At 41.0% G+C, this 15422-nt stretch overlaps 1 protein-coding gene across 2 annotated transcripts; it reads right to left on the reverse strand.

The window, feature by feature from the left end:
* Positions 1-1418: 1418 nt before the first annotated feature.
* On the reverse strand, positions 1419-12914 carry CLEC5A (C-type lectin domain containing 5A). 2 transcript variants are annotated; one of them, XM_045495936.1, is made up of 7 exons: positions 12743-12914; positions 12157-12255; positions 11278-11337; positions 9090-9149; positions 8639-8775; positions 5241-5344; positions 1419-4060 (listed from the first exon to the last, which is right to left on the reverse strand). In XM_045495936.1, the coding sequence occupies exons 2-7, from the start codon at positions 12233-12235 to the stop codon at positions 3946-3948; spliced, it is 555 nt and encodes a 184-aa protein (XP_045351892.1). In that variant the 5' UTR covers positions 12236-12255; positions 12743-12914; the 3' UTR covers positions 1419-3945. The 2 variants fall into 2 exon arrangements, with proteins under 2 accessions (XP_045351892.1, XP_045351893.1); XM_045495937.1 differs by lacking the exon at positions 11278-11337.
* Positions 12915-15422: the final 2508 nt, after the last annotated feature.

The following is a 15422-nucleotide window of genomic DNA, read 5'->3' on the forward strand; positions in this document are numbered from 1 at the left end:
CGACGCGGGGCTCGAACTCACGCACCGCGAGATCATGACCTGAGCCAAAGTCGGATGCTTAACCGACTGAGCCACCCAGGCACCCCTATTCTGCATTATCTTAAAAAATTCAGAATGGCATACCCTATAACCCAACGCATCTCTCTTCAGAATATACTCAAGAGAAACTCTTGTATATGAACACCAGGAGAATGTTCATGGTAGCGCTGTTCACATTAGCAAAAACCTGTCAGCAATCCAACTGCACACCACTGGAACAGTCATGGTTTATGTAGTCACACAATGGAATATTATACAGTAGTCAAAATTAATAAACCTCAACAATATGAATGAATCATTTACCATGAAATGAAAAAAAAAAGCTTTAAATGATCCCTTACATCATAATACCTTTCCCCCCCCAAATTTTTAACGTTTATTTATTTCTGAGAGACAGAGCATGAGCAGGAGAGGGGCAGAGAGAGTGGGAGACACAGAATCCAAAGCAGGCTCCAGGCTCTGAGCTGTCAGCACAGAGCCCTACATGGGGCTTGAATCCATGAACCGTGAGATCATGACCTGAGCTCAAGTTGGACGCTCAACTGACTGAACCACCCAGTTGCCCCCATAATACCTTTTTATAAAGCTAAAAAGAGTACATAAAAATAAGATGAAGACGAATTTTTAAAAATTTAAGTGGTGAACACAGGAATCAGAATGATCATTGCCTGTGTTGTGAGGACACAGGAGGGTGGAATAGAAGACCACAGAGGTCTATAAACTATTATAAGGATTCTAGTTTTCATGTTGGGTAGTTTCATGGACATTCTTACATATATATGATATATATATATATATATATATATATATCATATATATATTTGTGTATATATATATATATACATATATATACATATATATATAATGTATATAACTATGGACTATCTTATGAATAAAGGATTTTGATTAATTCAGTCTTTGCACCTGAAATTGAGCAAGATTGTGGCTTGAGAGCCACAAGTATTCAAGTATTCATACCTCTGCTACCTCAAACAATGAGGGGATCATGAGGCCCTTGCAGGAGTTATAGTCTCTATGAGAGGGTATGGTAAAAGTGGAGGGTAAGACTTTTGCTGCATTAATACTCAGCCTGTGCTGAAGGAGACCCAGGAAGTGAAGCAGGACTATTCAGAAGGCACAGGTCACCAAAGGATATGGCTTCTGAGGATGGGATTTGGCAACAGCAGGGAAAATAGGTAAAGGTTACCCATACCTGATGTTTTCAGTCATGAACAGTACTGATCTGTCAATATCCGAGGACAGGGTTCAGTGACTTTGGTCATTGGACCATTAGCTCACACAGACAAGATGGGTGATTTGAATGTAAGTCAGAGTCATGGAAAGTATGTTTTTGACAATTATAGAATTTTTGAAGCACCTGACTTAGGCATATTTTTATTCCCATATTTTAAATGAATTAAAAGAAAATCTGAGAAATTAAGTGGCTTTTCTACATTCAGCTTTTAGCAAACTGAAGAGCCACTTTGATAAAGATCTCAACTTCACATCTTCCACAGAGTGCTTCCCCCGTTGTTTATTGCCACGAGGGACATAGTGAGAGTTTTGTTTAATATACACAAGAATTTTGTGATGGGGGTATTACTGCCTCACTTTATAGGTAAAGAAATTAAGGGACAGAAAGAGTAAGAAATCTGTAAAAATTCACATTATATATTGGAAGCAAAGTAAAAAAACTCTAATCCAGTGGCTTAGTAAATTTCTATTGCTTGAAAAAAACCCATACACTGCTGCCCAATAAGGTCACATTTACCTACCCTCTTAAGGATCCGGCAGCCCCTGCACCCCCAGGAATGAATTTAAAACAAAGTGTTCATATTCCCCATGTGCTCCCTACCCCCACCCCCACCCCCACCTTAGCCCGCTGGGCTTCTTTTAGAACCTTCACAGAAGTATGTCTTCATCTTGGGTGAAATTTGGGCTGTCTACTAGGGAAATTACTAGATGTCTACATTTCCTGACTATAGACATCTGAAGTTTGTTATGTCATAAAACAGGAAGTGTGGCAACAACTTTCCCTTCTCAAAACAGAAGGGCTGCAGTTTCTATTATCTGGATCCTGGAGATTACTTTTGGTGTAGAATTCTGTTTATTTCTTTATCTACCATAGACTCAGCCTCTCCCCTCTCCTCAACTGCAGTATTCATTCTTTGCTAACACCACAAAAGAACTTGTGTCTTCACAGAATACTGATATAATTCTAACATTGCCTCCACCCCAACACATATTATTGCCGGTAACTTCCTTTAGGCAAGTTCTAACACTTAATGTATTATCTCATTTTTTAAAACTATAGGTGACCATGCAAATTGGACAAAAATTATGAATCATAGGAATATAGGACTAGAGCTTAGTAATAAATAAAATGACAATTTTCTTTGACATATATCCGATGATATTCATAGTCATTGTGGTATGTTGTTACTAGACATAAATTGGTGAGCAGTTCACTTAGGTGACTATAATTTCCATTAGTTTTATAGTCTTCCCTTATGGCTTAATTCTTGTTACTCAGAACACACAGGCATCTCTTTTTTCCATTTACTGAGAAAGGTATGTAGTTAATTTTGTTGCAAGTGCAGAGAATAGCCAGGATCCCCCAAGACTTTTCTACCCTTTTCTTGCCTTTCTTCCAGTGTGGCCAAATGAGCTCTGTTTCCTCCTGGAAATGATTTCCATTTGTCTCTGGTGTTCCCTTACTACTACTATATGCCTACTTTTTGCCTACTCCCCATGCTTCCTTGAGCAGCCCTCCTCATTTTTACTCTTTGGTCAACTGGACCGGCTCTGAAGTTGGTGTGATGCCAACATGGATGAGGCTGTGGCATCTTTGGGTCACTAAGCTGTACCTGCTCATAGAGTCTCTCTAAACTGCAGGCAGGAATATCTTCTGAACACTGAGGTCCAAGAGACTATTTTAAATTCTTAAAATATACTAGAAAAAACCATGATCAAGAATAAATATCTACTGAAATGGAGATTCAGCTCAAGACCAGGAAAATTTAAGCATGAGTATGTCTTCAGGGCTTTGTTGAAAAACATTGATCACTTTGCTTGGTCATGTTAGCTGTCTGATTATTTTCAAAGGGAAGATTCCTGCTCTGGCCAGACCTTTGTCCATTCCCATGAATAAGCCAAGCTTGGCTCCAGGAGCCCTTCCCCAGGCCTGGCCTCAATTCAGACTGAGGAGGACCTCTGCTATCCTATCTTGGGTAGGGGTGGGATGCATGTGAACATGGGTCTCTTGGGAACACAAGTGAAGTCAACAAGCTGAGTTTATCCCTCTTCTACCCTGGCTACTCTCTAAATCATGTTTTTGCCTGCTCAGTCTGCACTTTCTCTGTGGTGCTGGGTATGTGCTCTGAGGATAAAACAGACCTGGCAATAGGCCAAAATAAACCCTGTCGATCAGTCAGAAATGCTCAGTTCTATACAAACAGACCTCATCACTATATCAACTGAGTTGTCTATCTAAAAGTGACTCTGTCTCCTGGAGGTGACTGACATCCAGTCCTCCAAAGCAGAAGATCAATTCCAACACAGGCAAGGGCCTCTCATAGTAGAGAGATGGAGAAAGGGATCATTGATTAGATGTCTGGTACAGATCTAAAAAGAGTCACAGCTATGACAGTCATAGGAAGTGCAGTGTTGGGGGGAACTGCTGACTCAGAATGGGAAGTTTGTCTCTGTTATGTGTATGCAAGTATATTTGTGGAGGGGCTGGAGCATTAGCCCCAAGGATTTGTCAGGGAGCTCTGCCAGTAACCCGTGGAAGATGGACACAGTAATTTGATGTTCTGTATTTCCTGTACCAATCCCAATCATATTCTTTTTGCTTTCTCCACAAGTGTGTTTGTTATTCTTGTCAGAGGCCACAGAGAACTGCAATCATTTCGCCAGCTTCTCACAAATCCAGCGCAAGTTGATGTTACATGGTGCAGCATCAAATGTATTTGTTAGGCCTATGGTCACACAGTCGAAGTTCTGATGCTGATTGGTAATGCTAAATGGGAAAGGAAGTGTGGTTAAGGCCCATTGTTTCAGTCCTGCCTTTTGCTAATTCCAGTCCCCCTTCTCCTATCCCCAAATTTAGCCCTACGCTGGCCCTTTTCTGTGAGCTTTCTCACAGCCTTCTCCTGTGAGGTGGACTCACAGTCTTGGATTAAATCACTCTTGTGCATGGTAGAAACATCTCATCTGTCTTTGTCTCCTAGAAATAATGTTTTAGTACTGTATGTGCTATGTTCACAGCAGGAGGATCGAGAGGTTGCTCTTCCTTTCCTAGGCACCAGCTGGCTTCAGGAGAAACTCTGTTGGCCTTTCCCCACCTCTTTTTCTGCCATTCAGCCCCTTTCAATCTGACTGGAAAGGGTCTGGTTTCATGGAAATGCCATGAGTTTTAGAGTCAAGTGGATGTGGCCGAGCCACAATTTAATCTACCTAGCTTGGTGATATTCAATACATTTTTAAGCCTCCCATCCTCAGTTCACCTCTCTGTTAAATGGGAATTAATAAAAGCTTTGTCTACAGCATCATTGTGAATACTGCAGGAAATGACATGAGTAAATGCTTAGCAAGTGCCTGGCATTTAGTAGACATTGAAGGAATCTTCCTTGCCTTCCTTCTGTGAGAAGCCCAATTATAGGCTGGGGAACTGACTTGCTTTCTGTCTGACTCCACATCTTCTTATGTATACCAGGAGTGTCACATTCTCCACCAACACTTATGTCCATGGAATGATACACAGGAGGTAGCTCTTGGGAATTGAAGTTCATAGCTTTAAGATATAGATAGTTGCTAATAATAAACTTCCTTTACATAAAGAAGTCCCATCTGAGGAACTTGTAAAAACTTAGTAATAAAGTATAGTCTGTGAGTTAAAAGAGACTTAAGAGATATATCAAACAAATGGTATGTATGTGCATTTGTTTGCATCTTGATTTGAACAGAAGAACTCATTGGATGAATACTCTTCTCTCTACTTAGAAATGTTTGACATTTTCCTTAATAAAAGTTTACCAAAAATGTGTCTCTGGGAATATGTGCACTGGAAGAAAGGAGAGGAATAAAACAAAAAGCCAAGTCTCAGCTTTTGTGCTCTTCCAGGATAAACTCACTGAATCTCAGGTCTGGTCTCTTTAGGCAAACTAAGATCCTTAGAAAAACGTGAGATATTCACATACTTGCCATTGAACGGGGAGTTGTTGATCCAACGCCATGTTTTCTCTGTATCCTGGTATAAGCCGATAAAATACTTCTCAGCACCAATTATGTCCTGCAGAAATTTCTAGAAGTTAAAAAATAAACAGTTCAACAAAAAGGTTTATTTTTTATTTTTTATTATTATTTAAAAAAATTTTTTTCAGCCGTCTCCCTTGTGCCAAAAGGTCCTGATTATATCTGATTCTGGGAACAGGAAGGCTGGTAAGGGACTCTGGGGCTGGCTGTAGCTGGCATTACCATAAACCCTAGAGTAGTTTTCAGTATACACAGAGCATCAGGATCACCTAGAGGTCTTGTTAAAACACAGCTTGATGGGCTCCTGATTCCTGGGAGGTCTAGTTTAGGGGACCAAGAATTTACATTCCTACCAAATTCCCAGGTGATGCTGATGCTGCTTTCCAGGGACCACACTATGAAAATGAAGAGGAAGGGTACTATATGATCTAAAAAGGGACAATTTCAAATAATTCTTTTTTTACTTAGCATGCCTCTCTGTTTCACTGGCAGAAATTTTACATTCCAAATGAGGTTGGATCAAGTGAATTTCTTGAATTCTTAGCAAGGCAATATAGTTGGGGAGATTTAAAAGTGTGTTGAGAAATAATCAGTGAATTTTGAGTATTTGCTAAATTGACACTGATCTATGATATCTTAGTTTCTTTATTAAACTAATGAATCACAAATCACTCTAGCCAGAAGTCTGGGAGTCCCTGGGCTCTTTTCTGTACTCTTTATAAACCTCTTGTCGTAAGTGAATGGGTATCCAAGTTCACTTGGATATTTCTCTATCCCAGGGCTATTGGCTTTATTCCTCTTTTTCCAATATTCTCCTTACCTGAAATGTCTCATTTCATTATTCTTTAAGATTAATTACTGTATTTACTTATTTAACAAAGATTTCTTGAGTATCCAGTGAGCCATTGTATGAGGCTGGGACATGGAAACAAATTGGTTTCTCCTTAAAAAATTTATGATCTGAAACAAGGGTTGGCAAACTACAGCCAGTGGTCAAAATCCAGACTTTAGCCTGTTTTGTAAATAAGGTTTTAGTGGAACACATCCAGGCCCATTTTTTACATATCATCTATGGCTGCTTTGAGCTACCAGGGCAGCATTAAGCGGTTGTGATAGAGACCGTATGACCTAAAAATATAAAATATTTACTCTCTGACCACCTGACCATTTTTTAAGAAAAATTTGCTGACAAATGGTTTAAAATAAGGGTTCTTAACCCTTAACTCTCTTGCACTGATCCATGGATGGTTATGAAGGGGATTCATGAAGCTGTTGGAACTTTACTCAAAATATTATGCTTATGCAGTGTTTCTGGGAAGAGGTGTATAGCTTTCATCACCATTGTTAAAATGTCAGTGGGGGCGCCTGGGTGGCGCAGTCGGTTAAGCGTCCGACTTCAGCCAGGTCACGATCTTGTGGTCCGGGAGTTCGAGCCCCGCATCAGGCTCTGGGCTGATGGCTCAGAGCCTGGAGCCTGTTTCCGATTCTGTGTCTCCCTCTCTCTTTGCCCCTCCCCCGTTCATGCTCTGTCTCTCTCTGTCCCAAAAATAAATAAACGTTGAAAAAAAAATTAAAATGTCAGTGATCCCAACATGTTGAAGATCCACAGGTCTAATAAGAGAAGATAGATGAGTTAATAAGCATAGTGAGGTCTCCCAGGTGTAGAGCTAGGGAATATGTACTAGGTATAGAACAGACAGAAAGGAGGAAGTGATCAATTCTACATGGATTTGGGGTCTTCTAGAAAGATGAAGTGATACTTGAGATGAATTCTGAAAAATAGCTGTTTGTCAGGAAAATGCTCAGGGAGGGTGTGGGATTTCCTGGAAAAGGGAGCATCCGATCACAGGTGGACTGCAGGGTGCCTGAATGTGGTTATGTAGAGGGAGAAGGGAGGCTGGTGGAGAGACAAGACTGGCAAGAAGGGAGGTGCTAGACTGCACAAGGCCTTATATGTCATGCTAGGAAACCTGGACTTTAACCCATGTTAATTTGGAAAATGGCACAGACAGTTTAGAGTCTTAGAGATATTTTTGTGTGGGTTCTATGGAGGATAGGTAAGAAGGGGCAAAATCGGGGGTAAGGAGAGGAGTTGGAAGAATTCTGAAGAAATCCAGGTGAGAGATGAATAATTTTCTTTGGGGACAGAGAGGAAAAGAGTTGGTTAGCAACTAATTTAGGGGAGAAGAGAAGAGGTAAAGTCTCAGAAAACCATCAGCATTCAATCTTGGCTGACATGACTACTCACCAGTATTTGGATCACAAAAGGAGGAAGAGCATTTGAGGTAAAATATAATTTGGCTCAGTTTTGAACATGATGAGTTTGGGGTGCTTTTGAAAGATCAAAGTGGATTTTGATATACAGTCTGGTCTAGAGAAGACTAGCAAGGGATACATACTTGAGATCACTAGCAAATTGTTAGCATGATGAGCTTTTTCTGCAGAATGCCAAGGATGACACTTGAGATGCACCAGAACTTGAGGGTTGAGTAGAGGAAGAGTCAATTTCCTCTACTCAACCCCCTTTTCCCCTCTCCTTTTCTCCTTTCTGCCCCACAGCTTACTCCTGGTTTTCTACTATAAGGCATTTCCCCTTAGCCTCAGAGGATCTGTAGCATCCTGACCCCTGTTCTTTGTTGGACACCTGTCACCAAGATTCAGAGAGGGCCCTCTTATGAATTCTCTTCAACCACAGGAGGACTTTATAGATGAGAGGTGAAAGATAGAGGGCAGAGAAGCAGCCGTGGAGTATGTAGCACATGCCTACCACTCAGCAGATGCTGGGATTTGAAGGAGAGGCAATGATCAAGAAGAAAACTTATGATCTAAAATTGATTAGAGCATGGGTTTTAGAGTTAGAGAGAACTCAATTCAATCCTGTCTGTCATTAGTGTGTGTACAACCTGGGTCAAATTATTTTTCTCTACCCTAGCTTCCTCATATACAAGATATGGGTAATGATACCCCCTCATAATCTTTATGAGGATAAAAAGAGGTAGTAAAATAAAGGTTTTTCCATTTTGTTTGCCATTTTTACTATGCTAACTGTATACCACTATCCCAGTTCTATGACTTGATTCTTTCATGCACATCAGCTCATTTGGTCATTCCCTGCACTTTAAATGTCCTGACCCATCCTGAGGACTGGACCAGTGCACTGCTAAGCTTCATGGGAGAGACGATACAGTGTGGATTTCCCTAGCTCAAATGACCTGAGGAATATACCCCACTGCTACTGTAGTCTCCCACCTTCCACCTCCACCCTGCCCCTACTCTACCAAATCACCCCACCATCTCCACCTGCGGAGGCTACTGTAGCATGGGCTTTTCCCAGTGCACTCACCAGTTTCTCTGGTGTGTTGACAATGGCCAAAGTGGATCCTTCTGTTTTGCAAAAGTCCCTGCTTTTGTTCCAAGACATTTCAAAAGGGGACAACCAAAAGCATTTTCCTTGATGAAAATACCACCTGTTGGGGCAGACTAAAGAAATGCGACAAAAGAGAGTATAGGATTAGTGGTTTGGAGCGTGAACCCTGGAATGGAGTCATAACATAGTAGGGCATGAATGTCTTTATAGCAGTTATATCTCTAGAAATCATCCTCAATCCAGGAAGAAATCCCATGCAGTCTAGTATTAGTTTCCCTGTGGACAACATGACAGGGATGAATTGGAAGGTCTTTATGGCCCTTTTGGACAAAAAAGTTCCATAAGAAAGGAGGCAATGGGAAAAGTGTCTAAGAATTCAGCACTTAAGAACCTCATGTCGAGGGGAGATAATTGTCATGCACTTTACCTGTTCCATAGCTCTGTGTGGGAAGTAGGGTGACATTACTGCTCCCGAAAGTCAGTGGGACTGAAACAAAAAGAAATTCTGAAGGCAACTGCATCATGAATACAACACAGAGCAGGTATTGAGTCCCTGATTTGTCTCTGGACAGTGGCAAAGACGAGACACTCTTGGCCACCCCCTGCGAGAATTTTTCATTTTCTTTCTTTGAAGCTTCCAGCTAACTACTACTATTTTTTGTCATGCCCTGCACCCCAAGTCCTATTTCATATCTTTGTGTGTGTGTGTGTGTGTGTGTGTGTGTGTGTGTGGCAGTAGGTGTGAAATGTTGAGAAAAGAACAGGAGAAAGGAAGCGGAGTGGGTGAATTTAAATAGTTTTTTTTTTTTTAAGTTTTATTTATTTATTTTGAGAGATGCAGAGACAGTGCCAGCGGGGGAGGGGCAGAGAGAGAGGGAGAGAGAGAATCCCAAGCAGGCTCGGCACCATCAGCGCAGAGCCCCATGCGGGGCCTGAACCCATGAAATCACGAGATCATGACCTGAGCCGAAACTGAGAGTCGGACACTTAACCAACTGAGCCACCCAGGTGCCCCGAGGAGTGGGTGAATTTAGTAGCAGGAGGGAAATTTCTCACTCCTTTCTATATATACTTTTGACAGTGTTCCCCTCTCCCAGGTGCTGTTTGGAGCACTGCCCTCTGGGCTCCACAGAGCAGGTGCCATTCATCCCATGTCTGATCTCCCAACACCCCCCCTCCCACCCCACTCCCCACCCCTGTGAGCCCTCCTTCCGCAGGCATCTCTTGGCTCCCTCTTATGGGAACCTGTCAATTCTAAGAATTGAGGCTAACTGGAACTAGGTTCAAGACTGGGGGTACTGGCAGACACGGAGGCAGGTGAACATTCCAGAGATTTCCTACAAGCAGAGTCCGTTTATTGCTTTAAATCTAAATAGGGGAACTAATAGGCCTCTAAGAAGCCTCATTTTCCCCGGTTGGCCAAGCAGATACTGCAGTGGCTTCAGATGCTGGTCAAAACCTCTCCTCAGCTGCCCAGTTATTTGTCTTGTGTGGTTGAAGACCAATTTAGTTTACCCAGACACCAAATCAGCAACTTAAATTATATTAATGAAACATACAAGTGAGCATTCACTTTTTATTTCAGTCCCCAGCTCAAAGGCTCTTTGTAATATAAAATAACCTGGTTTTCATGAGAAACTATTTTGGGATTATAGCTGCACAGAACTTTATAAGTATTTCATGAATATTTCCTCCACTTAACTCACTGTTCTGGGAGCCTCAGCTGATATGAAGATGAACAAGAACTTATCTTTCTCCTAAAGATGTTTGTAGTAATAAATGTTTTAAGAGGAAGTGAGAGGGAGGTCCTTGGAAAAGCTTTAAGAGGAGGAGGTTTAATAGGGAAAGCCCTCGTTTTTGCCCCTTCGCTTCTGGCATGGGGCTTTGTGCTTTATAGAGGACAGCTGACTGGTATCTCCTGTTCACATTCTTCTGTTGGTCTAGCAGAGTGATCGGCACACAAAAAAATACTGATTATAATTGAGTTTTTTTGTGGGACATGTTTTTTTTTTTTTTATGGCAATTCCTGTAGGTGTACAACATGTCAGAGTTTATAAGGTACTTGCTCATTACATTATAGTAATTATATACAAATCATCCTCATACCCAGGAGGAAAACTGAGGATCAGAAATTTCAATCAGCTTAGTCTAGGTTTCCCATCGATAAAAGCAAGGAAGTTAATTAGATCTTTTTTTTTCTGGGAGCGCTGCACTTTCCCCCCTCACTTTGAGATATAAACATTGTGTAAGTTTAATTAGGTGTACAAGGTGATGATTTGATCCATGTATATATTACAAAATTATTAACTACACAGTAAGGCTAATTAACACCCCCATCACGTCACAAAATCCCCCCCCCCTTTTTTGGTGGTGAGCATATTTAAGATCTAGTCTCTTAGCAACTTTCAAGTAGTGTGTAATACAGTCTTGTAAACTATAGTCATCACGCTATACATTAGATCCCCAGAATGCATTCTTCTTATAGCAATTAGAGTATCTTTATGGACCCTTCCTGCAAATGAATTTCTTGAGAAAGAAGGGCTGGAGAAAGGTCTGTAAGAAGTCAGCACACAAGAACCTGGAGGTGCAGAGGAGATACTTGTCATGCACATTACCTGTTCCATAGCTCTCTGTGGGAAGGAAGCTGACATTACTTCCGCCAAAAATCTGTGGGACTGCAAAGAAAATCAGTTGTTGGCTCAGTCCCAAAGGTGGCTACACGATGAATATAACACCAACATCACTGCGGGGGCTTCTGGGGTGCCATGATTGTTACTGTGTGATCAGAAGCTCTCTGACTCAGGTCAACAAAGATGTGTAGGTGGTTTTTTTTTTGTAAATGTGTTTACTTATTCATATTCATATTTTCTTCCTGCTCTCTTCTGTGATAGGAAATGCAGCTTCAGTTTGAGTCAGAGGGAAGACACCTTTTACTCAACTGCCTCTTTCACTCATGTTTCCTTCCTCATTCATGTTCCCTACCAGTTTCTGGGGCTGGAGAAGATTCTTGCTACAACTGCAGTGAAACTCTTTGCTATGGAGACTCTTTTCCTAAGCATCTGGATGGAAGTTTCTATGGACACAGGGGGAAATCTGTCCCCTAGTAAGATCCCATTACCTTATTACGCAGCTCTTACCTCAGCCTTGTCATTGGGTTGAACTGACACTGATTTTCAAGTTTGAGCAGCAATAAGAAGCACTGACAAGTATTTTACCTCAGATTACCCAACTAACATTGTAGTGGCGAAAGCTTTGTGTGGTGTTCAACCGTCAGACACTGGTCGGTTCTACATACCCAAGGCAGACCAAGGCACCTGGCCCATTGTGTGTGCTGGGAAGTGAGAAGAGTATTGTCAGTTGCCCCTACACTGGGTCCCTGCCCTCAACTGGAAAGACTTAGGCGCATAACCTTTATATTCAACTACACATTTTGGGAAAAAAGTCAAAGAACAAGACCGTATGAGGTTAGGGTAAGAGGTTGCTCAAATACTCACAATAAAGCAGGAAAAAGGTCATTCCAACCATTTTAAGCACCACTATGATAAGCCCAGGGATTATCATATGCCAATTCATGATGAAGGAGATGAGAAGGCCTGTGGGGATTAGAGCGCAGTACCACATTCAGAATCTGGGAACAAGGCTTCTTTCCAGCAGGACTTATGCCTCTTTTCCAGAGCACCCTTGGGGGGCTTGGAAGGCAGGCATGCCATTGACAGCTAGCTACAAGTATGAGATTTGACCCATGCCCGGAAGATGCATAGGATCTTGTACTGATGGAATGCTCCCTCTCCTTCACCCACACTTTAGCTCTAGACTTTATCCATGTCTATTTGTGGCCTTCTAAACTCTGTCTACTGAAATAAATCCTCTCCTGGACTCTTTGAGAACCTTTAGCTTTGAAATGACCCTGATCTCTGGGACCTACTCTGTGGTCTTGGCCATACAGACTACAGCTGTCAGAAGACCCAGTCTCTAAAAGCCTATGCCAGGACTCTGACAGACAGGACAGGTGTCCCCGAAGGTCTTGGCATTGGGGAAGGGCCAACAATCTGTGCTGAGAGGACAGACAAACAGACTCACCTGCTCTCTCTTGGGAAGGTTGGCCTAGTTTGCAGATGGGGTCTTATGCTTGGTGTGGTGGAGAGAGGCACCTTCAGAGAATATCCTCCTTCTGTTCAAGCACCGTCCTTCCTTCTTCACACAGTGTTTCTATATTAGCAGCATCCCTGAGCAAACACTTCTTCCTGTTAAGTCTTCTTGGCAATGGGACTGGGTGGGGCAAGGAGGAGAAGGGAGTTTTTAGACTCTGCAAGAGGAAGCTTCCTGCCAGAGGGGATCTAGTAAAGGGGAACAGTTTTAGAGGACTTTGGAAAACCACCTCGACACAGACTCACCCTTTCTATGTGTCTGAATCTACTTGAAATACAGTAGGAAGGAAAGGTAGTAAAAGGTTAACAAATAGGGAATCTGGGTGAAGGATATCTGGAAATTATTTGTACTTTCCTTGCAACATTTCTGCATAGCTGAAATTATGTCAAAAATAAAAATTTTAAGCAAAAGAAATCCATCTGAAGTCACTAATGTTAATGAGAAGGTCCACTCACTGTCTGCTCCATTCACTGTCATACAGCTCTGCACAGTACCTTTTATCATGGACTCCTCTCTGGTCCCAGACCAGGTGCCACCTGAAGATGGGGACCATTCAGTATTTCTTGAGCATGGCACTCTGCTAGATGGAGGAAGTGAAGTGAGGGTGAACAATACAAACGTCTTATTATCGGGAATTTTTACTGCATATTAAATTTGAAGTTTTCCTTTTATTATATTTCCCTAATATAAAAGCTACATGTGCTTATTACAAAAAATGGTTAGAAAATACTCACAGGGAAAATTGAAAAAGCAAAAATGTCTACATAAATCCACACATTCAGCTGTGATCACTGTTAACATCTCTGGTCGTATATTCTTTCTAGATGAGTAGATAATAGAAAGATAGATGATAGATTAGATATATAGATAGATAGATGATAGATTAGATTAGATAGATAGATAGATAGATAGATAGATAGATAGATAGATAATAGATGACAGGTAGATGCTGGTTCATTTAGAAAAATGGTATCGTATTATATATGTTGTTTTGTAACCAAATCCTATAGGTTAAGCTAGCACTATATGGATATCCTTCCATATTAAAATATGGATTTTGGTAATGTATTATTTTAAAGTTTATTTATTTATTCATTTATTTATTTTAAAGTAATCTCTATACCCAACGTGGCCTAGAACTCACAACTCTGAGATCAAGTCACATGCTCCACCGACTGAGCCAGCCAGGTGTCCTGGTAATGTATTATTTAATATACATATAGTATTTAAGTATAAACATATATGATTTACTTAACAATTGACATCTGTAATCCTTTGGGTAAAGTGTAGTGGATATGAAAAAAAGTTTTAAGTTAGTCCTGGGTTACTGGTAACTTTAAGTTAGTCTTGGTTACTGCTTCTGCCATCTACTAGCTAGGATGTCCTTGACTAAGTTCCTTAATCTCTTTCCATTTCTTCATTTAGTAATAGGAGTAATTATAGTAAATGCCAGATAACATTGTTGTGAGAATTAGCCAAGGTAATGCTTACAATTTTATTAGCATGATACCTGTCACCTTGATATAATTTCTTAGTACTCTACCTATTTTGTAATGTTGAAATCAAAAGCTTTTGGAGTCCACAGCCCATTTGGGAAGATTACTGGAAAGGGCCTTCTAGCTGCATGGTTGTAAGGAAGGTGTCATACATTGTTCTCTGAAGAAAGATGAGATCACTGTAATCCTCAATCAGATGTTATAGGCTGAGATATAAGATTTTCTGCCTTGTGGGTCCAATTAGACATTTTTCCTCCAGACCAAGCCCTAAAAATACAGGAGAAAGTCTTTCTTAAAGAAGAAAACTGAGTTTAATGGGTATAGAGTTTGATTTTACAAGAAGAAAAGAGCTATGGAAATGGATGGTGGTGATGGCTGCACAAAATTGTGAATGCACTTACCAGTGGTCAAGGTGGAAAATTTGATGTATATTTTACCACCATTAAAATATTGAAAAAGAAACCCTGAAGTTTGACTTTGGTAGTCTTCACATGATATTAAGATGAAAATGCAGTCTTTAGGATGTATATTATGCAATATGATAATTGTCTTTCTAAGACAATGGAGTCCCCTGTAAACTGAAAGCACCAAAGAGATCAGGGAGATAGAAAGCCTTTCCCATACCTGTTTTTGGAAAAACTTTGAAGGGGACACAGTATATAGCTAAACAAGGCTTCTGGGTGTACTCTGGGTGTGTTGGGGGGAAAATAACGTGTGTGTGTGTGTGTGTGTGTGTGTGTGTGAGAGAGAGAGAGAGAGAGAGAGAGAGAGAGAATTGAAATGGATAGTCATCAACAGCTCTTCTAAGGAAGAACAGAAGTAGGGACAATGGAGTATCCCTTCCCTCAGCTTCCAGGATCAATGATTAAAGTGGCCAGAGTATGGCACCAAATAGATGGATTGCCTGTTTTCAGAATCTACACCCTGTGATGACAATGGCAGCAAAAATACTAGTGACAGTGGGGACTGCGACTGCCCTCTTTGGACTGATAAGCAACCATGGATATCGTGTGGAGGTATCTGGGAAGGAAATCTAGAAGAAGGGGCTCTTATGATTCATTGCTTGGTGTTTTGGAGTAGTATCAATATGACCGTTAACAAAAATGACTACATTT

This window comes from Leopardus geoffroyi, chromosome A2 (assembly GCF_018350155.1).
Source record: "Leopardus geoffroyi isolate Oge1 chromosome A2, O.geoffroyi_Oge1_pat1.0, whole genome shotgun sequence".
Lineage (NCBI taxonomy): Eukaryota > Metazoa > Chordata > Mammalia > Carnivora > Felidae > Leopardus > Leopardus geoffroyi.

Bases quoted from the DNA above. Each gene is read 5' to 3' on its own strand.
- CLEC5A (XM_045495936.1), bottom strand. From the start codon at position 12,235: ATGAATTGGCATATGATAATCCCTGGGCTTATCATAGTGGTGCTTAAA. The intron at 11,338-12,156 runs GTGAGTATTTGA...TTTTCTTTGCAG, and splicing joins GACCTTTTTCCTGCTTTATT to TCCCACAGATTTTTGGCGGA. The intron at 8,776-9,089 runs GTAAAGTGCATG...GCATTTCTTTAG, and splicing joins CACACAGAGCTATGGAACAG to TCTGCCCCAACAGGTGGTAT.